At 41.8% G+C, this 27,428-nt stretch overlaps 2 protein-coding genes across 4 annotated transcripts; both read left to right on the plus strand.

The window, feature by feature from the left end:
- Positions 1–867: 867 nt before the first annotated feature.
- Positions 868–5,682, plus strand: LOC143516279 (uncharacterized). Of its 3 annotated transcripts, none has more exons than XM_077007834.1 (7): positions 868–1,128; positions 2,534–2,704; positions 3,324–3,416; positions 4,371–4,479; positions 4,611–5,044; positions 5,177–5,240; positions 5,518–5,682. In XM_077007834.1, exons 1-7 carry the CDS (start codon positions 1,111–1,113, stop codon positions 5,658–5,660), a joined length of 1,032 nt encoding a protein of 343 aa, XP_076863949.1. In that variant the 5' UTR covers positions 868–1,110; the 3' UTR covers positions 5,661–5,682. The 3 variants fall into 3 exon arrangements, with proteins under 3 accessions (XP_076863949.1, XP_076863950.1, XP_076863951.1); XM_077007835.1 differs by having other exon boundaries at positions 1,049–1,128; positions 2,508–2,704; XM_077007836.1 differs by lacking the exon at positions 868–1,128 and adding an exon at positions 2,189–2,311.
- Positions 5,683–7,517: 1,835 nt separating this feature from the next.
- Positions 7,518–23,083, plus strand: nudcd1 (NudC domain containing 1). The gene is made up of 10 exons (XM_077009791.1): positions 7,518–7,781; positions 8,190–8,344; positions 10,484–10,672; positions 11,547–11,724; positions 11,939–12,127; positions 15,048–15,255; positions 15,924–16,068; positions 16,833–16,958; positions 20,425–20,584; positions 22,473–23,083. Exons 1-10 carry the CDS (start codon positions 7,667–7,669, stop codon positions 22,757–22,759), a joined length of 1,752 nt encoding a protein of 583 aa, XP_076865906.1. The 5' UTR covers positions 7,518–7,666; the 3' UTR covers positions 22,760–23,083.
- The last annotated feature ends 4,345 nt before the right edge of the window (positions 23,084–27,428 follow it).

Consider the following 27,428-nt stretch of genomic DNA (forward strand, 5'->3'; position numbering starts at 1 on the left):
ATAATGAAGTGTTCCACGTGCGCTAAAAAGTGCCCTTCACCCCCCCCCCCCCCAAGCACTTGCTCCCCAAAATGTCTGTGCACGCCACTGCCTGGAAGCACCCACATAGGATTTGCTGATGCAGTGAAGAAATGGTTGAAATACGCACCAGAGAAAGAAGGAGGAGTTCCAAGGAGAACATAAACATCAGCTACTCGTTCTTACTCTTACAGGTACTCTTATGTGTGGTTGAACATTAAAAATAAAATTTCAAAAAGTGCGTATACAATAATCTAATTTCAATTTTATTCAGATTTATTCAGCTGCAGTGGCGAAGTAGCAAGACCCCTTGACCAGTGAAATTCAACGTTCTACATTTATTAAAATAAAATTTCTTGCATAAATTATTTGTGACTGTGATTGTTGTTTATTATTATTATTAATATATTTGACTACTATATAACTAATACACTAATTAATAATAATATTAATTATTTATAATGATTAATTATAATTATAATAATTATAATTATAATAATATAATAATAATATAATATAATAATAATAATAATAATAATAATAATAATAATAATAATAATAATAATAATAATAATAATATAATAATATAATAATAGTATAATAATATAATATAATATAATAATTATAATAATATTAATTAATTAATAATAGACTAACTAATTAACTCATTGATTATAATTCCCTTTATGGGCATCCTGCTGTACATAAAGCAGGACTGGATTTTAATAAAAACAATATTTAGATAATGGTTGAACCAACGTTGATCAACCGTCCAGTGTCAACCGGTTTTCAACGTTGATTCAACGTAGAACCGTATGTGCACTTTAGCGTTGAATCAACGTCACATTTCAACGTTGATTCAACATTTATACGTTGAGCAAGACAACAGTGAATCAACGTTGATTCAACGTTATTTTGCTATCTGGGTAGTATAATAATTATTGTTGCTGTGTAATTATGTCATTATGATGTCACCATGGACGATATAAAAGGAAACGGCCGCAGCCGTCTTCACACATGGTGTTTGATCGTCACCGCGGCTTGAGCGTTATTGTGTTTCTGCGAGTTAACGAGTGACTATTCAAAGTGACCATGAGTACACAATTGAGGGTAAGTTCATGTTGCTTTGTGCTGGTATTATTATAATCCAAATAAGTTGGAGACAGCTTAGCTTCTCAGATTATTTATTGAAAATTCCTATCTCTACACAGACTAGTAGGCTACATTTATGCTAGTTCTAGTAATTACAACTTTTACAATTATTTCGTGTAGGCCTCAGTCAAGTTGTTTAATTGTGGTTTGCATTTTGTAAATGAGAATCTGTAAATGATTGAGATAGTTCTCTAAAGTTACTTTGTAGCAATATTGTACAAAAATATAACCGAGTTGCTTGGATCACAACTAAAGACTTGATTTAAAATTATTTATCGAGCTGCATCCCAGTTACTTTATTTTACGGTGCCTTATCGTATTTAAGTAGCGTAAACAATAACACCGATCAGGATTAGGTGTGTGCAGGATCAGGATCAGGTGTGTGCAGGGGCGGACTGGCATACATTACTACCGGGCAGAGGCGTAGCGCAAAATTCTGGGCTAAAATCTCGCGAGCGACCGTAGCGCGCGACCCTGCGCGAGCGGTGTAGGCGTTTATACTTTCGCGAGCGTCGCGAGCGTCACCGCAGTGTAAATATGGCTTTGCAGTGTTGTCCGAAACCATACGTTAACAAATACGAGCCTCTTGTAATTCCAGGACGAAACATGAGAGAACGTGAAGACGTTAAGATTTGGCGTTTTGAAAATAAACAGCCATTAAATAATTTGATAAAAAGCGAATAATTTCGAGTATATGTATAAATATTTAACTAAGTTTAACGTGCTGGGAAATATTGAAATGGACCTTGAAAGTGATGTACAAATGCTTTAATTCCACCTTGTTAAGGTGTATGAACCCTGCAAACATGACTTTGTTCATCGCGTTGAAGCGCGGCGCGCGTGCGAAGTTACAAAATTCGAGAGGTGAGCACGACCTCGCGACAGCGCGCGAGGCCCTCGCGCACGGGTGGAGCCACAGCGATTACGTCATTTTCGCTGCGCAGACCCTCAAGTATAAACCAGGCTTAAGCGTGGGGGAAAACATTAACATCACCCAGGAGGATGACTAAACAACAAACTCGTCCTAAGGCGGGCCAGAGCCCTATAGGATTTTGCTCAGACTTCCTGGATTGTGTTGATTCCACTATTTTTACCTGGATTGCACTAATTCGAAAATCTAGCAAGCTTTAGCAAAATCCTGGTGAGGACTTTTACTTTCTGAACCTGGAATTGACACCTCTGATCCATGCCTTCAGTTATGTCAAGGCTCTTTTATGACATTTAATCAATGGCAATCATAAAGAAGCTTTGACGGTGCATTTAACATGGTTTAGTTGATGTGATTTTGCTCTAATATTTTTGTAGTCAGATGTATGCCTGTTCTTGTGCATGCATAGAAATAATGCTGCTCCATCCATTGTAGGATCCCCTGGAAGAAATGGAGGAGAAGTATCGCAAAGCCATGCTGTCCAATGCTCAACTGGAAAAAGAGAAGACTAATCTAATGTATCAGGTTGACACTCTGAAAGACTCTCTCATGGAACTAGAAGAGCTTCTTGCTGAGACTCACAGAGAGTGTGTGGAGAAGAGTAAGGTATGTACTGTATAATTGAATTTTAAAATATTGAATTTACTACATATTGTGTGTTGTATGGAGTTAATTTAAATAAATTGATTAATTGAAATAATACACGGGTGTATCTCAATAAATTAGATACAATTCAGTACAAAAAGTTAAACGCATATTGTGACGGGTAGGGAGTGCAATCTAAAAAGGAAGCGATCATGCCATGCTACATCGATGCTGTAATTCGTGCAAGAGAAGCCCCGACCATGTATTGAGTCAATTTACTGTACATACTTTCCAGTAGGCTAACATTTCTGAATGAAAAATCTTTTTTAACAGAAATACACACTTGTCATGAATCTATACACTGTACGTTTCACTTTTTGCATTTAATTACTGAAAAAAAATTACTTTTTTATGATATTCTAATTTATTGAATGCGTATATGAGAGATAGAAAGAGAGAGAGAGAGAGTGAGTGTGTCAAAATTGTAGACAAAGTGTATGGCTGATAGAGGACCTCTGACCAAAATGTCTTGTTTCTCTGGAAAACATTTGTATTGTATAAGAATTTGACTTTCTCTATAACTTTTACTACACTGCACTGCAGTTACTCATCTGAAACCGTTTTATTTATTTTTCCCCAGCAACTGGAGCGAGAGAAGCATGCCCACAGTATCCTGCAATTTCAGTTCAATAAACTGAAAGAGACCTTGAAGCAAAGTGAAGAGCTACTGATTGTGAGTACTATTGAACTGAAACACTTTCCTTTAAACCCAATAAAACATTTCTTGCTTTTTCCTTATAACACCCGTGGTTTACTTAGACATCCATATCAGAACGCACAACTCACCAAGATATTGCTAATTATCTGACGGTGACCATGGACGCAGATGGAAATTCTGAAGTGAGGGGGACCAAGCTGTACTATATATATATATATATATATATATATATATATATATATATATATTGTAGATGCTAGATTTTGGATGGGGTCAATATAAATCTGGAGGGGACATGTCCCCCCCGTCCCCAGTGCCATCTGCGCCCCTGACTGTGACGTATTCAGCGCAGTTTCCGAAGAGACGCGTTCGTGGCAAATTCAACTGTGGTGTCGATTACATTCGTTTGGTGTTTAGGGTATCACACATCTTAACAGAAGGCTACTACGTAAATTAACATGACTGGTCCACTACAAAATATAAAATAAATACTTAATCACAAGATTTTCTTTATTCGGCCACCGTTTGTTATTTGGAAATTTATTTATTCATAAACCAAATTAAATCTAAAGAATTTACGATCTGCGAAGTTGGCAGAACCAGGCTACTGTAAATTAGTGTAAACATAATGTAGTTAATAACTGCAGTTAATCAATGAGAATATATATTGTAAAGGGAAACATGATGTAGTTAAAAATGTTACGTAAGTCAGCATATATAAGCCTTTTTGCATGGGACACAGTTCACCAGTTTCCTCCCGTTAAAGCGCATATACAAAAATTCTAAAAGCGCCCCTTGTGGGGGATTCTGAGAATTGCAAACTGTTAATCATGAATGAGTAATGAATGAATGAGTCATTGAAAGTCAGGTCCATGATGTGCTTCAAAACTAAAACATCTTATAGCATGAGAGTTCACAACCACGTGATTAATCAGCTGCCTGCTGTCTTCTTCATTTTCTCTGCTACAGACTAACAAACTTGAGCCAGCAGACGAGCTTCCTGCTGAGGTCCCTGACATGTCTGCCCCCAGTGAGATAAGCAAGCAGACAAAGAAAGCCCAAAGTACATGTTCTTTAGGTGAGATCTAGTGTGGTAATATGTTTCCAAATATTTATTCATAACAGTGTAATTGTCTATAATTGTTATTTTTAGTGCATCATTATCATCTGCCTAGTAGAAGCTTAAAGTAAATGTATCTTTCCCCACAGCTGTTTGCTGTGCTGGAGTGGAGGAGAAAAAATGTCTCAATGAGTTGGAAGAGCTGCTGCCTTCTGTCACAACCACAACAGTAGCAGCAACTGTTGAGAAGATGCTGATCTGCAGTGAGGGATCATCAGTTGATGTTGCTGGAGACGACTCAGACAGCTGTAGCCGCGTCACGTCTCAGTGTACTGGAAGAACATCTGTGATTGAGTCTGGTTTAGAAGTGCGGCAGTCAGTAGAGCGATGCAGCTCTGAGCTGTCAGCTGTGATTGGCCACACTGTGATCAGAGATCTCGCTGACATCACCACTTATCAATCAGAGCAGGACCACACAAGCGCTGATCTGCATAGTGCTGCACAGAAAGTGGATGTGGGGCTTGAGAAGAAACCTTCTCGTCACTGGTTCAGGTTGCCAAAGTTTCTGAGGCTCAGATTCAAGGTATCTGTTTTATTCTTTAAAATGTCTTCCATTTATTCCTACTCGCACAATTTGCTTTATAGGCTATTCTGCTTTTTATAATGTTTTGAAGTTTTTGAATGATTTTAATGAAATTATCTCCTCTTTGTGAAGAAACAGACAAACAAAGCATGCGTTCACATGCAGGACCAGATGGCAGACAAATATATTCCAGATGGTACATGTTTTAATATTTCTATTGTGAACTTTAATTCAAGACAGTGTTATGCATAACAAAATGAGGGGTCCATGGTTTAGTAGTGTAATATGGTTTAGTGGTGCAATATGGTTCAGTATTGTTCCATGGATTAATAGTGTTCCATACTTTTGTCATCATGCCCTGTTTTAGTTGTGCAGCATGAAAGATAAAACCGTTATTTCAATACACACAATATCTTTGTTCCTCCGTCTGTGGCCTTTGAACATTTCTTTTGCACAACTTTCCTCTTTTGCAGGTTTCCAGTCTCTTAGTGCTGTAGCATCATCGTCCTCTGACAGGTCCATCCCTAAGTCCAGGAGGAAGTCGTTAAGTACCAGACTGGCAAAAGCTTTCTCCAAGATCTGTGGAAAATCTTTACCTGGTGTTGCTGAAATTTGAACATGAATTATTCAATTAAAATAAAAAAGAAAAACAGACTGCTCAGACTGTTCATTGAGATACAATTCTTATTTTTATTGTAGAGAAACTTAAAACTGAATCCTATGATAAACTTGTACAAAACAGACTTTTGAAAGAGAGAAACAGACAAATAATAATTGGAGTATTATAATAAATAATGAATCTAATTTGTTAACCTTTATCTTGTGCTAGCTTTCTGTTACTATCCCTTATGTTTGTGTCAGTTTTGACCCATTATTCAAATCTGATAATGGAGACCCTAAAAATAAAATGTAGTGTGGTAATATGTTTCCAAATATTTATTCATAACAGTGTAATTGTCTATAATTGTTATTTTTAGTGCATCATTATCATCTGCCTAGTAGAAGCTTAAAGTAAATGTATCTTTCCCCACAGCTGTTTGCTGTGCTGGAGTGGAGGAGAAAAAATGTCTCAATGAGTTGGAAGAGCTGCTGCCTTCTGTCACAACCACAACAGTAGCAGCAACTGTTGAGAAGATGCTGATCTGCAGTGAGGGATCATCAGTTGATGTTGCTGGAGACGACTCAGACAGCTGTAGCCGCGTCACGTCTCAGTGTACTGGAAGAACATCTGTGATTGAGTCTGGTTTAGAAGTGCGGCAGTCAGTAGAGCGATGCGGCTCTGAGCTGTCAGCTGTGATTGGCCACACTGTGATCAGAGATCTCGCTGACATCACCACTTATCAATCAGAGCAGGACCACACAAGCGCTATGTTATAATAATAATAATGATAATATAATAATATTTATTTATATAGCACCTTTCATGCATATATACAACTCAACGTGCTTGAGAGAATGAATATAAAAAAAACATAATAAAATAAGGTACTAAACAATAAAATGCGATTTTGAAAGACATGCACTGGTGCTGTTGAACGTGATTTGAAATACATGCATACAGTGGCTTTATCTTAGAAATAGGCCCGTTTTATTGTAACTCACAGCTGGTATGGTTCAAATGACAGCCAATCATAAAAATTACTTTCTCAGTTTGTTCTATATAGAGAAACATTTGATGTCCATACTCTTTATGATGGCAAATTGGATGTTTAAGCCAGGATACAAGAAAGCTACAACTCGTTCTTTTTGACTTACTTTGCATCTGCAAGTTTTTCTTGCGAGATACAGATCACCAACAGAGGTGGACATTAGACATTTACACATGGCAGCTTATATCCCACCACCACCCCGCCCCTTTCTCCAGTCCTACGATGGTGTGACATATGATAATAACGATAAGATGGCTAGCCTACATGACGCTGAAATACACTGCAATCCTTTCCGCAACAAATTTGTGCGAAATGACACTGTCGAAGCAGTCACGTTACAAAAATAACAAATGACGAGTGGTCAGGGGCGAACATATTCATCTTTCGCACCAAACATATCAAACTAAGAGCAGACGCTAGTGTGAAAACATCCTGAATTCATGTTTGTACTACAATGACCCCACCAGCTTTAAGCTCGATAAGTATCTATTTTCTTAAGACGGCAAATAAAAAACGTTTTGGAGCGCGTAGTGATACGTTGTCCGTCGGGAAACATTGATTTTGACGTTCCTATATTGCTGCATTATGGTGAATTGAGTTTCTCTGATGTAGCCTGCTAGAATAAATTAAAGGAGATAATAATCGTTTTGATAATGTGAACATGAATTAGATTTTATAATCCCTCTCAAGTTGTAACCAGATGGACTGTAAAAAAAATAAAATCCACCAGTTACGCAAATAATAATACCTGAAATCTCTACATTTAGCACGCCTAAAAATCTACTACATTTCCCAGGATTCCTACCGAGCTAGCGGTCCGTCCCAAAAGCCAACACAGGAAACATGAGTCTCATGTTGGAGTCAAATTTAGTTAGCTAGCTGTAGTGTTGTAGCGCCATTCATATTTGGTGTAGTGTATATTTCTGAGGTCGTATATAGTTCGTCTTTGGTTACAGTTCTGAACTTTAGAAGCATGGCTTACCCGAATTGTTCATTGAAGGTGAACAAACAGATGCTAGACCCCAGCTTTGAAAGTTACAGGCTCTCCTTAGACTCTATTCCATGCTACACAGTACAACTGGATGCAGGTGAGGATAAAACTCGTATTGAATCTTAATGCCAGCTGTCAGTTAAATTGTGATGTTTTTGATGCCTCGTGTTGTAACGACTGAGTCAGAAGTGCGAAAAAAAACTGCGACACGTTTGTTTTGTTTAATTCGTTCAAATGAGCAACTGTGTTGAACTACTCGTTCAAACTACTCGTTCAAAAAGTTATGCACAAAAAGTATTTCTGAATAAAGCAGCGGTATCACGTGTTGACGGACAGTCATGTAGTTCGTTGTGTGTCATCAGTTTACCTGGAACAACACTGAACAGTGCTACCTGCATCATATTCAGTTAAAATGACCTGAGTTGCATCTTCACTGGTGCTGGTAGAGAGCACAAATCCATATAATGTTAAATCTCTCTCTCTTTCTCTCTATCTATCTATATAGCTGTGGCTGAGGTCAAACTTAAAGACACTCAATATACCCTGGATCATATGAAGGCATTTGGCATGTACAATTACCTCCACATTGATCCTTGGTATGAAGAGAGTGTTTATTTTGTCGACTGCAAGGGAAGGGTGCTCAATTTGACAGTCACATTGGTAAGTCTTCAAAGTATTTTAATACTAAGTCAATACTAAGAATAGCCCATTGATATTATTAATGGTAACTTATTGTTATTTGAAAATGTATTTAAAATACTATCCCTCCAAAGATTTGATTGAGCTGAGCAATGTTAATTATTTTTATTTTGCAATACCTGAGCACTCTACAGTTATGAATTACCCCAGTTGTCTTTTCCCTGTTTCTGAACATCAGAAACCTTTTGTCTTCAATACATTTTGCTCTGTCGACCCTTGCAACGTCTCCGAGAGTGGCTGGTGAATTTATGTAGTGGGTGAAATACATTTCTTTGCCGTGTTATATCACACAGTTAGAGGGATACATCAAATGTACAATTGGAGAGGAGAGCCCATCTTTAGCCACGCCCCTTCTAGCTGTTCAACAGTGGTCAGATTCTGACCATAGGACCACTGTGGAAGAAGTAGTGAAATTAACACCGACACCCCAGCAACAATACTGTTATCCCCACAAAAATGGCCCTTGTTATTTTAAAGTTCTCTCGGTGGCTTTTGTGAAGGCGGTGGTACAGTGAGCTGGGTTACTGTGGTACAGTGAGCTGGGTTACCCATCTTTAGCCACGCCCCTTCTAGCTGTTCTACAGTGGTCAGATTCTGACCATAGGACCACTGTGGAAGAAGTAGTGAAATTAACACCGACACCCCAGCAACAATACTGTTATCCCCACAAAAATGGCCCTTGTTATTTTAAAGTTCTCTCGGTGGCTTTTGTGAAGGCGGTGGTACAGTGAGCTGGGTTAGGCCTCTTTGAATAATTATTATTTCAATCTCACTTCAGTGCTGTAAGACACAGTGCACTCAGAAACGCTAAAAGACATTTTCTTATAAAACGTTCACAGACTCACGGTTTGATTTCCCGCAGTTTCTCATGTGTGACTGTGTTAATTTGATCTCACCACTAGAGGGCGTACTACCTTCATGTTTGTGTGCTGGTTGTTGGTAGGAATATAATTGCGTTATGGCTGACTCGCAGAATAGGCTTCTGTTACTGTTGATGTTTTTTTAGGGGGTGGGGCTGTCGGTTAATTAAACTACGTGTGTGTGTGTGTGTGTGTGTGTGTGTGTGTTTTGGTGCAAATTATTACCTCTTTATTAGCCTAAGTTTAAGCTCATGGGTATGTCCTACAAATATGCTTAAAATCTGTTGTTTCAATTTCTCGTGATTAGCCCTACCGACTGCTTCCTTGTTTGTTGTCGAATTATTATCCACATTCTACGGATGTACAGCAATACATTCCCTTAATGTAAATATCAATAAAGTTCACATGGTCAACTGAAGTGCAGGAAATAAAGTTTTAATGGGAGTTCAGCAGGGCTCTTGTTCTGCTTTATTGTCTCTTTTTCATGGTTGACAGTTTCATGTAATTCTGAAATTGCTCTCAGCATCTAATAATTGCTGTGATTATGTCCTAATTACCTCTCTGCTCACAAGTTTGTTTATGCTCCTGACAGTTGCCAGGGCGCTGACCAAGGCAAATTTTGTACACCATGAAAATCACAGTTATTGAGGACATAAAGGAGAAGTGAGCAGAAAGGGGAAAAGTGAAACAGATTATGCCTGTGTTCTCCATGGCAACTAAAGCTCAGTAGAGTGTCTCCTCTTCTTCCTCTTCTTTTTTTTTTTGATAGTTTGATTGACATGTAATTTGTGTGTTTTTATATGTATTTTTCCTTTTCCCTCACACCCCTCAACAAGCTAGACTAAGTGCTCCACTGAATCTTGATGTGATTGGCTTGATGAAGAAAATGGCGTACATAATTCTTCCCTATTGTGAATGTGGGCATCATCAGTCATTCAGCACTTGGCAGAGCTGGGATTTAACCATGAGCCTCATTTATCCCAGCCAAGCACCAAAGATCTTAGCATGCTAAAGTGCTTCAGCCTACACACAACCTCACCAGCACTCCTTGGTTCTTGTAGCAGACGCTGGACCTTCGTGTAGCACTTGAAACATGCCTGTCTTCCACCCTATATCCCATTTTCAAACTGGCCAATCAGAGTCTTCCTGAGGGGGAGGGGGGGGGGTCATGCCTCCAGTTCAGAAAGCCTGGCGTGGGAGGGGTCACTGGTGTTGACCGGGTTCCCTTCGCTGCTTGTAGGACACCGCGCTGGGGAAGCCCAGGGAGGTGTTCCGGATGGACCTCGATGCTGGCTCGGTTGAAGGCGAGCGGCTCTGTGCCTCCCTCAGCCTGACCTCAGCGACCTGGGCCGCCTTGTCGGACGGCGCCGGAACCCTGATCCTTCTGCGCACCAGCAAGAGAGGAGAGAGCTCCCACCTTAAATGGGAGGTGAGGGCAAAGCACACACACTGTGTATATAAACATTATCTCTCTCTCTCTCTCTCTCTCTCTCTCTCTCTCTCTCTCTCTCTCTGTCTCTGTCTATATATATATATATATATATATATATATAAGATATATATAAATAAGATATATAATGGGTGGGCAGGTGCCTATGGGTGCGTATGTCCAGCCTCAATAGTGAACATCCTGAGCACTTCCGTAGTGAGCACAAGTTCAGTTATGTGAATGTTTAGTGACCTTCGTCGCTCACACTTGGTGAAAATGTTGATGAGGACCATTTAAACACAGTGGGAGTAATCAGAGGCATCGAAGAATTGTAATGGGGCTGTCGCCTTGTAATGAAACGCGGCCGCTGCTGATCACTTTGTGTCATATGTAGTTCAGCTTGAGACTTCCTTTGAGGTCTTGACTTTTTCAAGATCTCAAATCACAGGAGTTAAGTACTGAGAACACTCAAGGAACCCTAGGATGTGTAGCTTTTGAATCCATGCTAATCCTTAAGTGATCTCTCCAGATAGACTTTGCTCCGCTCACTGAATGGTGAGTTTTGTCCCCTCGTTTCATCAGTCAGCATGGCTGCCTGTAGTTGTGTCTTTCTGAAGTTATCATTGTGTGGCTATTTCCTGCACAGTCTTCACCGTCCTCAACTATGACTGCAGCTTGACTAAATGAAATATTTCATAACTCACTCCCATAACTTCCAATCAGAAGTCCAGCAGAAGCACTGACTGGGCAAGAATAACACCTCTCTGTTCCGGAGCAGCAGACAGGGTCATCTCTGTGTCTTACGTAGACTCGCTGAACTGGCCTTTTCAAGCAGAGTGGCCTTGTGATACTTTTGACACTCTGGCTTTCACAGCCCGTGTTCAGCGAGTCTCTGGGAGAACCTTTCACCATCCTGCACAGCGCCTGCCATGTCCAGGCCGGCGTCCACGCCGTCGAACTGCTGCTCCTTCGGCTCCAGAAGGACCCGGACGACACCCGGGGCAGCGGCTTCTCCACCTCGCTGGAGTGGCTTACGGTCACCAACTCCGCCGGTGAGCGCCTGGCACACGGCCTCTTCCTTTAGCCGTCTGAATACCGTTACACCTGGGAGTTCTGGTTCAACCTCGCAGAGCAGAGCTGGTGCTATAACTTCTTCTCACGTGAGGTCCAAAAATCCAGTACTGAGGTCCATTAAACTTTGGCGTAGTCAGCTCATGGCTCCCGGGTCTTCAGCAAAAATGAGTTTTTGTTCTTTAACGTGTTCAGGTGTGGAAAAGAAGTACGAAGTGAGGAAGAGGAGGCTGATGAAGGGCAAGTCGGTACCCCACTATGCAGCTTTGGAGCCCCAGGGGAAAGGGCTGATGGTGGCCTCTGAGAAGCCCTTCGTCTTTGAGCAGGTGGACGGAGTTCCACTGGAAGAATCCCCCGTGGAACCCATGGAGGTGGACAGCTCAGGTGAGCCCAAAAACCCCACAGATCTTTACATGTTAAACGGTTCACATTATACTGTTATTTAGACCATTTCTATAAGTCAGCGTGCCACATCAGAATCGATACCCAGCCCTAACTTGAAGATAATTGTAACAGTTTTTTTTTGTTGTTTTTTTTATTCAGTGTGCTGAATTGGTCCAGATGCTCAAGCTACATAATGTGTTACTATTGTCAGCATGACTTCAGGAAATGAATATTCTGCTGGTCATGTGTTTTTTCATGACGTACTGATGTCTCCTCCAAATTATTCCTTACTAAAACCGTCTAGAATCCAGATGTCACCGTGAACCTTTTCTTTAATAGGAGAAGGAGGGGATTGAATGAGGGAAAGACTGCTTGGTGTCTCTCCAACACACAGTACTGGGTAGCAGGTCCCTTCAGTGCTGTCAGACAGGGCCCATTTAACACGCTATCATGATCGGTCAGAGTGGATTTATGTCCAAACTATGACAAGCCTGTGATCGGCCTAGGAAAAAGAATAAAAAAAAAACCCTTTTTGTTTACGTAAATGTTATGTATGTAAAAGTCAATGGAGTAGTGGCAAAAATAGTGGCATTTTACACTAACTTCTTGTGTAGTTCTGGATCCCGTGGGCAGCCATCTTGCACATGTCTGAATGACAGCCCACTTTATCATTATCCGCCATTTCTCCTGACGGTGGAAAAGTGGTACCCACTGCTGACAAACTGCAGCAGTGTGCATCACATCCTTTTAAGCACTGTGTGAAACGCAAATGTAAATTTCCTCGTTGTATAAGAACTGGAGAGATCTCCAAGGAGCTTGAGGTACCATATTTTTACACATTGTCCCTGAGTTGGTATCCATAGAAACTACAGAAGGAATCACAAAGATGGAAAGCATCAAAACAAAGCGCTAAAATTTGAGACGAGGTGAGATTAGGTTAGACGAAGTGAGAGGTCTGTGTGAATTTCCTTTGGTTTGGGTCTATTATTCTTTTATTTCATTTCACCAGGTCACTCACTCTCCCAAACAGATATGCTCGCTTCAAAACACGAGATGCTCAAAAACATAGCCTTAAATTTGCTCTTACCAGGACGTCTTACCAGAAGATTCCTCTTCATTCAGAGTGTGTCTAAAGTCTAAAACATTCGGAAATATTAACAGGCGAAAGGGAGAAGGAAACTTGTAGTTACGCTGTAGGTCAGGGACTTGTAAGTGCGTGAGATGTGTAGTTTATATGAGGGAGACAGTGCCATGCTCACCGTCCAGAAACAAAATCAGGCTTCTGTTCATTGGGTGGCTTCAACGTTCCCTCTTCTTGTTTCATCTGAGTTTCAGTTTCAATCTCCCGTCATGTCCTAGCCTAGATCAGAAATACCACAGATGAAATACCATCTAATATACCATCTAATTTAAGGAATATGTACAAAATATAAGCTGGAAATATATGAAAATTACATTTGGGTTATTTAAATATTCAGCATATTGGAGCATTTTTAAGGTAGTATAATTGGGTCTGAACAGCTTGAGGTAGATTCTCCTGAGACCAGGTGACTAATGTTTCCTTTGATATATGGCAACTAATGGATGTTGTTTTTCTGTGTTGATGTGTATTTAGCTGTACCTTCTTTGAAAAGGTGTAAGGTTCTCCAAGATCTCTGCAAAGATGCATTAGGCACCCTGTCAGAGCGGAGGGGAGGGGCTTAGTGAGAGAAGTTAACGTGTACATGAACTAGTACACACACAAGACAACGAGATGTGGAAACACTCACACACGTCATCGTTCCTCCAGCTCTTAGTCACACTCAGGCCGAGATTGTGCTTTAGTTGAGTAGATCATCCACAAACGAGGAAAATGATGCTCCAGCTGTTTCTGTGGCCCACTTTCACACTCCACTTATCTCTGTGCTTGCCTTGGGGAAAATTGCTCCAATTTCAGTAATAAGCTTTTGCCGGAGATGATAAGGCTGTAGGTGTATGTGAGTCAACCCCCAAAGGAGTTTTTCTTTATCTCTCTCCCTCTCCCTCTCGCTCTTAATATATTCCTTTATCTCTTTCTTTTTCCTTTCGGCTAACCCCAGGTCTGTTGTGTCCGCGTGGTGACAAAGGTCTTTTGTTGTCTGTCTAGTCCATGAATGGTTGGCCATGCTGCGCCCGACCCACCACAGGAAGTCCCGCGTGACACGGGCTGCACTCTTCCTGATCTCTGTGTACGAGACGCTCGAGGTCTAAACGAGGAAGTCGATTGGCCTCGAGCTTCTGCTGTAATGAGAGCGTTGTGTGATCAGAGCCTCTGGAAAGGGGCTGCTACTGCGTCTCACCTGGCCGTGGACATGCATTTGTAACAGGCTCTGAGATGAATGAAACAGATGGACCTGCCAAGGCCACTTAAGAATGTTGGGAACAATTACAATGAAAAGGGTGTGTGTGTGTGTGTGTGTGTGTGTGTGTGTGTGTGTGTGTGTGTGTGTGTGTGTGTGTGTGTGTGTGTGTGTGTGTGTGTGTGTGTGTGTGTGTGTGTGTGTGTGTGTGTGTGTGTGTGTGTGTGTGTGTGTGTGTTAGAGAGTGAGCTAGACAAAGAACACAAGAGCATGAGTGAAGAAGGATTATGCAGAGATGCGTTCATCATTTATCAATAGGCCACCTGAGTGTTCATATGCATGTACAAGATGATGCTTCACAATAAAGGTTCACAATGGGGCCCTCGTATCCCAGTCATGGCACTGGGACCTTGTTGTTGTGTGCCAGTTCAGCCGGGCAGCTCTCTGTGAGTCACGGTGAGGGTGGCTCCGTGTCCGTGGCGCTGCAGAGGAAAAGCGGGAGCAGTGTGAGGCCTGTACTAAACTGTCCCTAAACTGTAGGCCTGTACTAAACTGTCCCACGCTGCCCCTTTCATGCTGCTGTTCTCACGTTCTGTCCCTAGAACCCGTCTACGTCTGGCAGCAGACGGCCGAGGACGTCACGGTGTGCATGCGTCTCCCCGAGGGCACCGGGAAAGGCGACGTGCGCTTCGAGCTGTCTGCGGACAGGCTGTGCGTCGGCCTTCGGGACGGCGAGCCCCTTCTGCAAGGTCCCCTCTTTGCCCCCGTGGATGCTGAGGCCAGCACCTGGACTATCGGAGACGACAAGAGGTGGGAGAGAGATGGCGTGACGCTTAAACATCCCCCCTCATCCAGAGTTACTTCTTCTTCGGTCGTGCTGGAACGTGTGCATGGGTGCATCCTCAGTCCTCCACTAGAGGGCGCTAGTACAAGGGGACGGACCGCTGTTGCCCAGTAAATGCGAAGGAAGAATATCAATGAGCCTTCACGCTGCTCCAGCTAGGAGATGGAGTCTTGCAATTGGCCTCCACTAGTGTTTGTGCCATTGTTGAAAACATTAGCAATTATGTTCCTTAAAGTATTCTGTAAATCGATAGAAGAAAACACCACAAACATGCCCATGCTGTGAAGAAATCTACCACAGGCACTTTAGAAATCGATTCACTACAGAGGTTTGTATGCATCTAAATGTGCCTGCTTTTGTGTCCCCGTTAAAATTATTGTGACTAACACCAATCTTTGATGATTCAATCTTCATTCCTCGGTGTGCATTTAGTAAGCGTGTATGGCAATGGGTCTGGGTGTACGGTTGTGTATTTGTGTGCGTGTGTTTGTCTATCAAGGTGAACTTTGAGTGTGCCTCTGTGTTTTTACCAAGTTTCTTTTTTGTTTTTTCTTGGTTTAACAGATGTTACTTACTCTCTCTCTGTGTATGTGTGTGTGTGTGTGTGTGTGTGTGTGTCTGTTCTTGTGTCCAGCCTGGAGGTCACCCTGCAGAAGAGCGGTGAAGGACCGCTCTGGTGTGAGCTGGTGCCAGGGGACCGGAGGGGTCGCTACCTCATGAACGAGGAGCAGGCCGCACAGGTTCAGCAGGGACTCGCTCACCTCACCGCAGAAGATCCGGTCAGTCTCCTTTGCTCTGTTGTCTTGTGCCTTTCTCTGCCTTCTCTCTCCCTTCACATCCGTGGACTCTTCAGAGCTGTGAGTTATCAGCTCCATCTACACTCAGTGAGGAAATTTGAAGCCACACCCCCAAAGAAAGGCTGCTGTAAAAGCATCGGCTTCCATATTTGCACTGCGTGCAGATGTTATCAGCCAATGGGCTGACAGCATGATCCAATGACCTGTTAGGTCTCGAGGGTCTTAAAGACGCACAGTCAAAACATTAGCTGCAGGGGAGGTCGACCTTTGACATTAGTTGGATTGGCAGTACTAAATCGGCAGTCCACACTACAGTCCGCAGTACTATGTCCGCAGTTTTGATGTTCAGCTGCCTGTGCTTGTACAAAACCATATTGGGGCTTGATTAACTAATCAGAACGGAGTTTTCCACAGAGCTCAGTAATAAATAGCTTTATTGACCTGGTCAGCACATTTGTCTTATATGAAGCCCTTTGGGAAGAGTTCAGCATTGAGCTGCTTGAAGTGCTGATGGCTCCTCAGGTAATGGGTAGTCTTACGTGGTGAGTAAACCGGGGTCTCTGCTTTTTTGGTTACTATAAATCCATACACCTATGGGCTGTGGTGGTTAGAACATCAGACCTCAACGTTCTCAATCCAAACACGGATACGTTTCCACTCGGTTCCTGCCTTCGGATGCCGCGTTTCTGGATCGGTGCTGATCCCCTCAGTTGACCTCCATCTTGCTAGCTACATTGTCTTTTCAGAACGCCGACCCAGAGAAAGACAAACCCCCCTGTAATGCCCAGGAACTGGAGGACTGTGACAGGTTTCCAGAGGACAGCTCAACGCTAATGCGATTTGATGGCACAACCCTGAAGCCCACCCATGTGGTAAGGCAACGCAATTGTCTCCCGCACCATTTACATAAAAGAAAACGTATCCAAACTTATCAGAGATTTGATTTCTCTAAAGAATCTGAGATTATCTTTCATTTCACGTATCCAGTCTCTGATGCTCCTCAGTGGTAAATCTGTGAAGGTTCTGACAAATCACATGTCAGATTAAGGATATTTTATGCTGCCAACTCTGGACCCATAAACGCATGAATGTTTTTCGACCGTGAGGTAACCTAACCAATTGTCTGTTCAATTGATCCCTTGTTTTCTAATGTTTACTCAGTGTTAATGTCAGGGGCTTATTACATGTTTGTTGGTTGTTCTCAAACACACTCCAAGGTTTTAGCTTTGCCATGGGCTACGTCGGAGGCAATTTTGAGCTTCTGTGCCCTTTCTAAGTAGCTGCAGCTGTGCTAATCAAAAGATTGCTGTGACTTTTACAAAAGGATATGTTCTGAATTTTAAATGCTATGACTCATCTAGACTTAAATCAGTGGAGGACCTTGTGTTTAATGGCACACAGTGAACTCCAGGCAGTTTGTTCTTAGTAGTGGGCAGTCCGTAAATCGCCACAAAGGGAGTAATTGAACTGCACAGACTTTCCATATTGTGTCATTTGAGAATGTGTCCATTTACACCTAAAAGGTGTGTGAAACCAGATTTTTCTCAGAGATGGCCCGTTGTCTTGGGAGAAAAATCCCATTATATAGTGTTTCCTAAAAACACACTGTTTAATGTTACCTGTATTAGAAGGACAAATTTGTCTATTATGACAGAAAACAAGACGAGCAATAAAACGTTCAAGGATTATGTGTGCAGAAGGATGTCGTGAGGGCTCTGCTGGTTGTGTTGCTGATGTTTCATAATTTGTTTGTTTTTGTTGCATCTTCTCAGACGATGTGCGTGTTTAGTATTAACTAAGTTGTTTTTAGCACTGTATTTAGACTGTGTAAAACTGACCCAACATCCCAACGTTTTTGCTTTATGTCATCCCTCCTTGCTCGTCTTCAGTATTAGGACGCCATTTTCCTTCCTTCGTTTTTAGATATCACGTTCTCCATGGTTAATGCACCTTTTGTGCATGGCACATCGTGGAGCGGCCCATCGAGGGGGGGGGAGGACCCTCCCTTCCTCTGGCCTTTCACGCCATCTCCGATATCATCGGTCCATCTTTCCAAATCACTCGCTTTGATGCGCAAGGAGAAACATGCTGACCTTTCTCAGAGCGTGCATGCTCCCGTCCTCAGCTCCACACGCCTCACATCTGCCGGAAAAGTGCCCCCGAGGCCTCCTCGGAATGTGCCGATTGCTCATTTGTGTCTCACAGCTGGACCCAGGAACAGAGATGAAAGGTCTTCGGCTTCTTGGTCTCTCCTCTCCAGAGCGTCGTCTCTCGCACACATGACTCACACCGGCCGTTTTGAATCGAGCCGTGGCGGCTGCTGGTTTAGGGAAAAGGTTTGACATTTACTGTAGATCCTCCTGAATCAAGTTCTAAAAGCTTCCAGCCGCCACTTCAGATGATCGTGAAGGACATTTCATTAAGTTCTGATTGCATGTCATCAGAAGGAAAGACTGCATTTCTTTCCTCTCGAGCCTGTTTGCTTATTGTCCAGAAGATAAAGATACAATGTCCGAACGAAGAAGCAACACTTCGTTTGAAACAACACACGGTTTAGGACCATCGCGTGCCCTTTTTCCCCCTCAAATATAGGCACCATACTTGGCAATTAAACTTAATTCTATGACTCACTCCTGCAAGGTGTTGGACAGAGCCTTTGAAAATAATGAAGCAGGTCGTGGGCCTTTTATTTATTTAGAGACGTGTTTCATTATCGGCCCTCTTGTTCTTTCCGTTCTTTCGGTGGGAGTTGACACCATGCATGGGGAGCTCGGGGAAAGTCAGCCCTGTCCATGCCTCTCTGTGCAAAGCCGGAGACGCGCCACAGTTCGTACATAATGATGCTGTGGCTCGGAGCTGCCCTTGTGTTCTTGTCTGCCACACGTCTTGCCGTGGTAGCTTTGCATTGAAGCTGCGATTATGTAAATATCCACCTTTTGCTCTGTTTTTCACCGGTCATTTCTTCCACATCTATTGTTGCGTCAGAGACCTTTTTTGTGGTTTACCCGTGTTGCTGGAAAGTGCATGTTAAGTTAGGTGTCCTTCAGAAAATGGGGCACAGAACTCCCAGACTGAGATCAGTCCCATCAAGACCAAAACCCAGACCAAGCTCAAGTTGTCAGAAGTGAATTTTACAATGGCTGATTTGAAATGAGTAAGCTTAAACATATCAGTTAGACAGGCTAATGCTTCCTTGACTGTCTAGACAGATATGATGAACCACTAAATATGCCCTTAGTGTAACATACTGCAAGTCACACTAGATTGAGACAGACGCATTTGCTGAGAGAGCAAGATTTATTATGTTCAAATCCTAAGTCTGAGTCAAGAAGGCAGTCTAGGGTCATAACAGGATGGCAATCAGACACAGAAACAAAACCAAGACTTATACATGGGCTAGACATGATGACAAGGATAACCAATAACCAACACTAGAGACAAAACATAGAAACAAGCCTAAAGTTTAACATTAACAGTGAGCAAAGTTAATAGAAACTTAAACTAACATCAAAGGGATCTTAACACAAAATACTACAGAAATGCAGAGCTAGTACTCACACTTACAAATACAATGACCAACAAAGCAAATGACAAAACACAGGACTTGAATTCACTGACTGAACCTAGAAATCAAACAAGACACACCTGAAACCAATGACGAGGGGGCAGAGCACAAGGGCTTGGTGTGAAGTGGGACACAACTGGGTATTTCAAAATAAAAGCACACAAACCCTGAACAAATGACAAAACCTAACAAGAGACAGGCCAAGAAAGAAGCAGGAGGGAACAAAACAGACAAAGGAAGGATTAAACAAAAGATTGACAGGAGGAGGCGGAACCAACCGTGACACTTGGGCATATCATGCTAGCCATCGCCTGTGTTTGTCCAGCTGATGTTCGTTAACCATAACTTCCGGGCAGGCCAGGACTGCACACTCCACACCCCTATGGGAGGAGAGGTTCCTGTCAAGAGGGGCAAAATGGCAAAAAATTACAGCTATAGCACCATTCTGAGTCCCATCGACAAGTTATTTAGATGCAATTAATTACAATGTGTTTATGTAAATAAGTGTTTTTTTTATATCGTCTCTCCGAGCAGTTATAAAAAGGGTTTCATTTTATGCTATCACAACTGAAATGTAATATTCAGTAATAATAATACTGTTACTACTACTACTAGTAATAATAGTTGTTGCTGTAATAGGCATTGTTGTTTTGAACACAGTATGATGTCAAAGGGCTGAGGTCAGATAATTTGCTTACTGAGCTTATTATGAAGGGCAGAGTTTTGTACACAAGCTTGTTTAGACTAACACGTTTCTGCTCCCATATCGCCAGGTGAACCTCGGCAGCAACCAGTACCTGTTCACCGCGAACACGAGCCCGTCCGAAATGCCGGCTCTCTGCTTGCGGCACGACGTGGACGCCTTGCTGTGGCAGCCACGGCCCGATCGCCCCAACGACACGTGGGAGCACGTCGCCACCTTCAACGCGCTGGGTGAGTCCAGTGACCACCTTCTCCCTCGCGCCAGTTCGGGGGGCGACGCCTTCCTCCTCCTCCTCCTCCTCCTCCTCCTACTTACCTGCTGCCGGATCCACAGCTCTTGTGTCTGAACATGTCGGTGGAGGCACCGCAACATTTAAACCTGGTGGTTACTGATGGCCAGTCTGGAAACCATCTGTGAGGTGCTGCCTGGCACCGAGATGCTCATGCGTGATGTCTTTAGCCATTCTATTTTTATCTGCTGGAATGGAGCACAGTTTGGTTCACAAGCTGATCAGAGTCCAGAAGCGTATGTAGAACCCAAACCACTGTTTTCGTAATTTACCTCAGGCTTTTTAAATTTGATTGTCATTGTGTTTGTCTTTTCTTTCATTGTATCCGTCTTTTCTTCTGCTCTCTCTTCATACATTCTTTTATTTTTGTTTCCACCAACAGGGTCAAAACATAATGCAGTTATCCAGCAGTGACCGTCACTGTGTGGAAACGTAATTGCCCCATTAGCTACTCACAACCAGTGAATCAAATTAAGTTTAGTCTAGACACACCCAGGCTTGATTACTGTCAACCTGATTAAATCTAAACATCACTTAAGTGGATCTTCAACAGTGTGAAGGTCGGAAGGAACAGTACACTATGTTGGAGTCAAAAGAAATTTTAGTTATTGAAATAGGTGTCTGGAAAAGATTACAAAGCCATTTCTAAGATCTCTGGCAATCTAGCAAACCACAGTGAGATCCACTATCTCCAAAGTGAGCAAATCTGGAACAATAGTGAATCTGCCAAGAAGTGATTGTTCCATAAATGTTTTTCCTTCAATTAGTGAAATAATCATTTAAAATTATGGGCTTTTATATGTTCTTGACATACTTCTGACACATTTTGTATATAAGGTCCTTATTGTGTATTGTGATGTATGTGCTAACGTGGAGGAGACACTAGACATATGCACTTATGGCCACGATCATGTAGGTCAAAGGTCGTAAGGTGTCCACCACAGTGCCCCATGTCATCATCCCAGTGAGAGCTCTCCACCCTCCATCTGTGGTTTGGGTCAGAGAAATAACAACCTGGGAAATGCCACAGGGCACAAGACATTTTGTCTTTCACCTTTTTATTTGAAGTGTTCTAGATTTATTTTTCTGTCTGCTGCTTTCCTTGGTCTTTGAATCTCTTTGTCTCTCACTGTCTTTGCTAAAACAGTTTATTTTTGGTGTAATAACATGCAAATTGGTCAGAGGAAATGTTAAAGCATTTAGAGCAATAAGTCAGTTTTTATCAGCGATTCTTCTTCACATTATGAAACCACTGTTACACCAAAATGGAGGACCCCCTGTCTACCTGAGAATCTGCATCATGTTTAAAATTTAAACACGACCCACTCCATGAGGGCAACCTGTGCTGTGGAGCAACAACTGGTTAATTCTGGGACTACAAGATAATCAGTAGTTTCTTCAGTAGATTCTTCACCTAAATTAAAAGGACATATTAGCTCAGATTAGCACAGACACAATCCACATTAGCTCTAGCTGTCCACCTGACTGCTGTTCCTGTCCCGCTCCAGTTCTGGTTCTGTGAAAAAAGAGTGTTTCTATCCAGATCTTTATTATCCAGTCATCATTAACTAATTGATTTTGACCCATAAAGCCATGTCTAGTTCTTTTGTGCTTTGCTGTTTTGAGTAAACAGTGGTCCATTTATTTAAATGAGATGCCAATGCAGTTGCTTATTTATTTAATTGTTTGTTTGTTTATGTTGCTTGCTCGCTCTTTCACATCATAATCATTATTGGCTGTTACTGTCGAGACAACTTTGTGGCTAATTGGTAATGAACCGATGACTCTGTCTCACAGTGTGACTCGTTTACTCTTTCTGGTTTGGCCAGGTTACGTGCAGGCCTCAAAGCAGGACAAGAAGTTTGCGACGTGCGCGCCCAATTTCTCCTACGCCGCGCTGGCCGAGTGCATGAGGAGGGTTTTCATCTACCGGCAGCCGTCGCCCGTGGACACGGTGCTCTTCAACCGCAAACAGGGACGGCAGGTTGGTCAGGTTGCCAAGCAACAGGTGGCCAGCTTGGAGTCTAGTGAGCCCGTGCTGGGCTTTGGGGCCACTAACGAGAGACTGTTCGTTTTAACCTCCAGCAACCTCTTCGTACTCAAGGTGAATAATTAAATCTTACCTTCAGGACTTCCTCTGGGTGCGTTTGGTTGTCGCTCTTGTGACCAATATTCAGGGACTGCAAGGAATCGATAGAAAGATCTAAAATGTGCCTGTCAGCGTTGAACATTGCTGATGTAGTCTGGCTAGAAAGGCTTTCTTCTGTTTAGGTAGGCTCCTTGAATGTTTATCAGTAGTAAATGAAAAATATGGAATTTTTTATAAGAAAGTGTGTACCTGTAGAAATTAGTAATTAAATATGTAAAGATTTGTCCTTCCACAGTTACCAAATAAAGTACAACTCTTACATATGCAGAAATAAAAACAAAAACAACTTAACCTCGGCTATTGTACATTTACTCTGATTTCAGCTGCACCTAATTTCATTTTTAATTCCTCTTTTTCTGTGATGTTTGTTTAAACATGTGAAGCACTAATGCCATTTCAAAAACTAACTCGGCCTCCTGTTACATTGGCACTTAACTAACTACGCAGGATGTGCAGGACACCCTATCAGGCACTCTGTAAGGTGTGTAAGAGAGCACCTTCTGTGGACTGACCTGCTGCAGTATGACGTATCACACATAAGGTGCAGGTGAAGCAGATTCCCACAGATGCTGAACGTTTACCAGATAGACCAGTTTGCACTACATAAGTGTTTTCAAAGAAACTGCATTATGCAAACAGGAGAATAGTTGATTATACTGAAATTAATCAGCTTTGCCTAAATGTGTATTGATTTTGATGTAGTTTGTTTAATAAAATTGAAAACAAAAAGAAAAATCTAACAGCCTACTAGTTTAGCTAGGTTACACTATATAGGTTTAAGGTTCCTGCCTGACACTTGAATGTGTACTTTTGTAATCAGTTTTTGTCCTGGATTTTCGTTTGAAAATAGAAAATTCTAGGCTATATTATGTCTCTTATGAATGTGGTGTAATGGATGTATTAAGGTGAATGATGCAATTGAAATTACTTGTATTTTCATGTTTTTATTTCTCCTAGTAAATTGCACATATTGTTGAGGTTGTTTGTGACATTTACTTCATCCTTTTCCTTGTCACATGGACATGCCAAACCTAATTTATTCTCTGCGAAAATGGATAATTACTTTGCTGTCTTGAGTGCTGCGTTTTTTTTTACTATGAAAGCCTTATTTCATTTGAGCCAGAATTAATTACTGGCTTCAACTGAATAATTGAGTTAGACCGTGGTGCTTGGTTTTAATGGCAGTTCAGTTGGTGCCCGAATTGATCAGCTACTCATAGCATTTCGTCTCGGCATGTTCACCGTTATCAGTAGATGACTAAATAAGCGCATTAGTGTATCCGGAGATCTGTCTTCACGCGCTAACGATGACATTAACGGGGAAAAGCACAAAGTACCGTTGCAGGTTCGGTTTATGGTACTTGCAGCAGTGTTGTCGCACACCTGTGCGATATGTTAGTACTCGTCAAATCTGCCGCAGGTGAGCCCACAAAATTCCCACCAGTCATTCATCACAGACTTTGCCTGGTGGGGGATGATCTATTTATGTGCTGGAGTGGAGATGTACTGTGGTCTAGAGGTTCGGTGGAGACGGTGCTGACCTTTGGGCTGGTTTGCATACACAGAAAAATGATTCTAAATCTTTGACTCATGGAGATTGTGTTCGCGAGGCAATATGTGGGGTCTTTATCATCGTGATAGATTATTGATGTGTTTCTTTTAATCTGATTTCACAAAATAATCCATTCTTAAACCTTGACCGGGTTTTTAAATATTTGTACATACTGACTTTGTAAAAATGGTCAAACGTGTTGGGTTTAAGCTGAATAACGTCACTTAGTCCCTGTTTATTAGTAGTTTAACGTAAGGACTGGGTCTGTCCAAACGAAAGCGGGATTTTAAGTCCCCCAAAAGAGTTTCCAAAAACAACTTGAGAAAAACGGTAACGCCAAGTGTCAATAGCTAACGCGACGGAGTTCTTATATTCGCGTAGTTGAGAAGGTCGTTGGACCAGGCCCCCACGAACTATCAGCTGGTGAGAGAGAAATAAATTGTTACTGCTGAAAAGTAGCAAATGTCGTCGAGCCCATTAATTACCCCCGTCTCCACGGAACTGCTTCGGGCTTTTATTGAAGGGGAATTAATTACCACGATCCTCCTGTGGGGGTTGTTGAATGTGTTTTTGCGGTTTCGTGTGTACGGAATTTTTTTCCCGAAAAAGCGTGAAGGTGTGAATGAACACGTTTTGGAAAACTTAAAATAGGCTTATATCCGGATACATGTAGACAGGGCTTTGATGATGATTGTTTATTAGAATTTTATAACAATATTCTAGTCAAAAAGTAGTAACCGATAAAACTGTCCTAAATGCACTGCTGCAGTAATTATAATATTGAGTGTTGAATTTGTAGTTGAGGCAAACCTCCCCAAGATCTCCACAAACTGGCAAGGGATCCCCAGAGGAAAGTTTAATTATGTCTAGTTTAGGAGTGATGCAGAATTCAAAAGCATGTCATTCAGGATAAGCTATGTAAAGCTGTGCATTGTGTGGTGCGTCCCCTACTGGACTACTGGAGTAAAACACAAAGTATTATGTAAATGAAGAGGACTTTCTTCTCTATTATGAGCCACTGTGCCTATTGCACTATTTAGATTTTTCCGGAATACAGTGTCTTTGGCAAGATATTAATATAGTTCAAATCTACAAATTCTAGTGTCCTACGTAAAAAATTTGTTCACCTAGTATAATGAACTGCATATATATAATTGACTGCTCTGAACTAGTGCTAACACCAAGCAGTCTCGCAAAAAGGACAAAATCTTTTTCTTGCTTGACTTGCTTTGGAGACTACATGAAAATTACATTAGTGGAAAATGGTTACACCTTTTCACTGACATCTTTGACATTACACAGATTCTTCTCAGATAATTAATTGCAAAACCAGTGAATGATATATTGCCAAAATGGCATATAATTATGGCAAAACTGCCTTTGATGTCATCTCTAAGCCCTGTAATAAATGTTACATTTCTGTTATTGCAGAATGAGGCTCTTTCATTAAGCCACCATGAATTTCATTGAAATTTAATTGACTGGAAGATAAGTTATCTTTTTCCACTCCATTGATGATTTAATCTCTTCTAGTTTCTAGTTATTCCTCATTGCTCGCTTTCTCTGTCTCTCCTAACAGTTTCTCATTTATATCTCTGTCTCACATTTAGGGTCTTCCTTAAATATGAGTGGTGATGGCTGGTTTGTTGTCTGTTCCTGAGACACTGCCATTGCAGTGCTCCGTTTATCATCTTTGTAAAGTTCTCAAGAATGCCAATGTGAGTGAATTGTGCTGAAATGATGTACTAAGGATACTGCAGTTTGGTGATTGGGCCGAGTCCTCTTAGCTGTTCGGGATTTGACCGTGATGGGGAGTGAGTCATGTGACCCTGATGCCAAGCGGGGACTCTGAAACACGTGCTCAGGTGAATAGTAGATGAAGAGCTTTAAGACTTTGCAAACAAAATATAAATCAATAAGTGTGAATAATACCTGTATTGTGACTCGCCAGTCCTTACAAAGAAGCTCTGTTGATGGTTCAGTATATCTGGATATCTCTCATTAGCTGAAGAGCCTGTTTTTATGTTTTGCTATCTTGAACTATCTTTACCTAAGGGAGACTCTGCCTCCGTAGTAACACACTGACTGATGGATATTTATTAATATCCTTCATTTTCAGATGTTACATGGGGAGTCTAAAATCTGTCAGGTCTGATTATGGCCAAAGAACAGGTGATGACTCGGTTTGTAACCCCAAAAGCAATGTGACTGTGTGACTGGGGCGGGACTGTATGAACAGGATCAATGTGGAAGTCATGGAAACCGGAGAGGACTGCTGGTCTGATTTCACTTTTAACACTTAACATGGCCGAGTGATGGCAGACAGAACACATTTCCATCAATTCCAGTAAATGTTCCCAATTCTGGCATCTTGGTCCTAAATTAGCTACAATTGATTTTGACCATTTAATGTGATTTCATGGAATATTTCGACGACATCTGTGCATTTTGGTTAATTGTGGTGCTCTGTCTTATTTTGATATATTCTACTCAGGATCAACTCTGTATAGCAGCTCAGTTTTGCTAGTAAACCACTAGCAAGCATACACTGTTTTGTATGTACAATAGGGGTTAATTCAGGAAAATTGAAAGGTTTTATGTATTATAATTAGCATGTAATAAAAATGTGCCATTTCATGTTCATCATAAAGACTAAAGTAAAGTTTTTAGAGTTGTTCTCCATCTCACACTCTCCTAACACTATTTACTGATGTAGGCCTGCTGCCACACACATTTAGCCAGGGCACACAGCCTGGACCTCCATCATCTACAAGCACTTCATTTATTCCCACATCACCTGTTCCAAATGAACCTCACTTCCTGTGTCCCTGTTATGTGAAACCCCATGAAGAGTGTGGGTGCAGTGAACGGAGGCTTTGGAATTGAGATTGGTGTGTGTGTGTGTGTGTGTGTGTGTGTGCGCGTGTGTGTGTGTGTGTGTGTGTGTGTGTGTGTGTTCGTGTTCAGACACACCTCACTGGTTCTTTAAAGGCTCATCCTAATCTCAAACAGACGCACTTAATTTACTACACCTGCTCAGCCTGGGGACCAGGAAACTCTCTCTTTTCTCATCATAGTGGCTAA

The sequence above is a fragment of the Brachyhypopomus gauderio genome, chromosome 6 (genome assembly GCF_052324685.1).
Source record: "Brachyhypopomus gauderio isolate BG-103 chromosome 6, BGAUD_0.2, whole genome shotgun sequence".
NCBI lineage: Eukaryota > Metazoa > Chordata > Actinopteri > Gymnotiformes > Hypopomidae > Brachyhypopomus > Brachyhypopomus gauderio.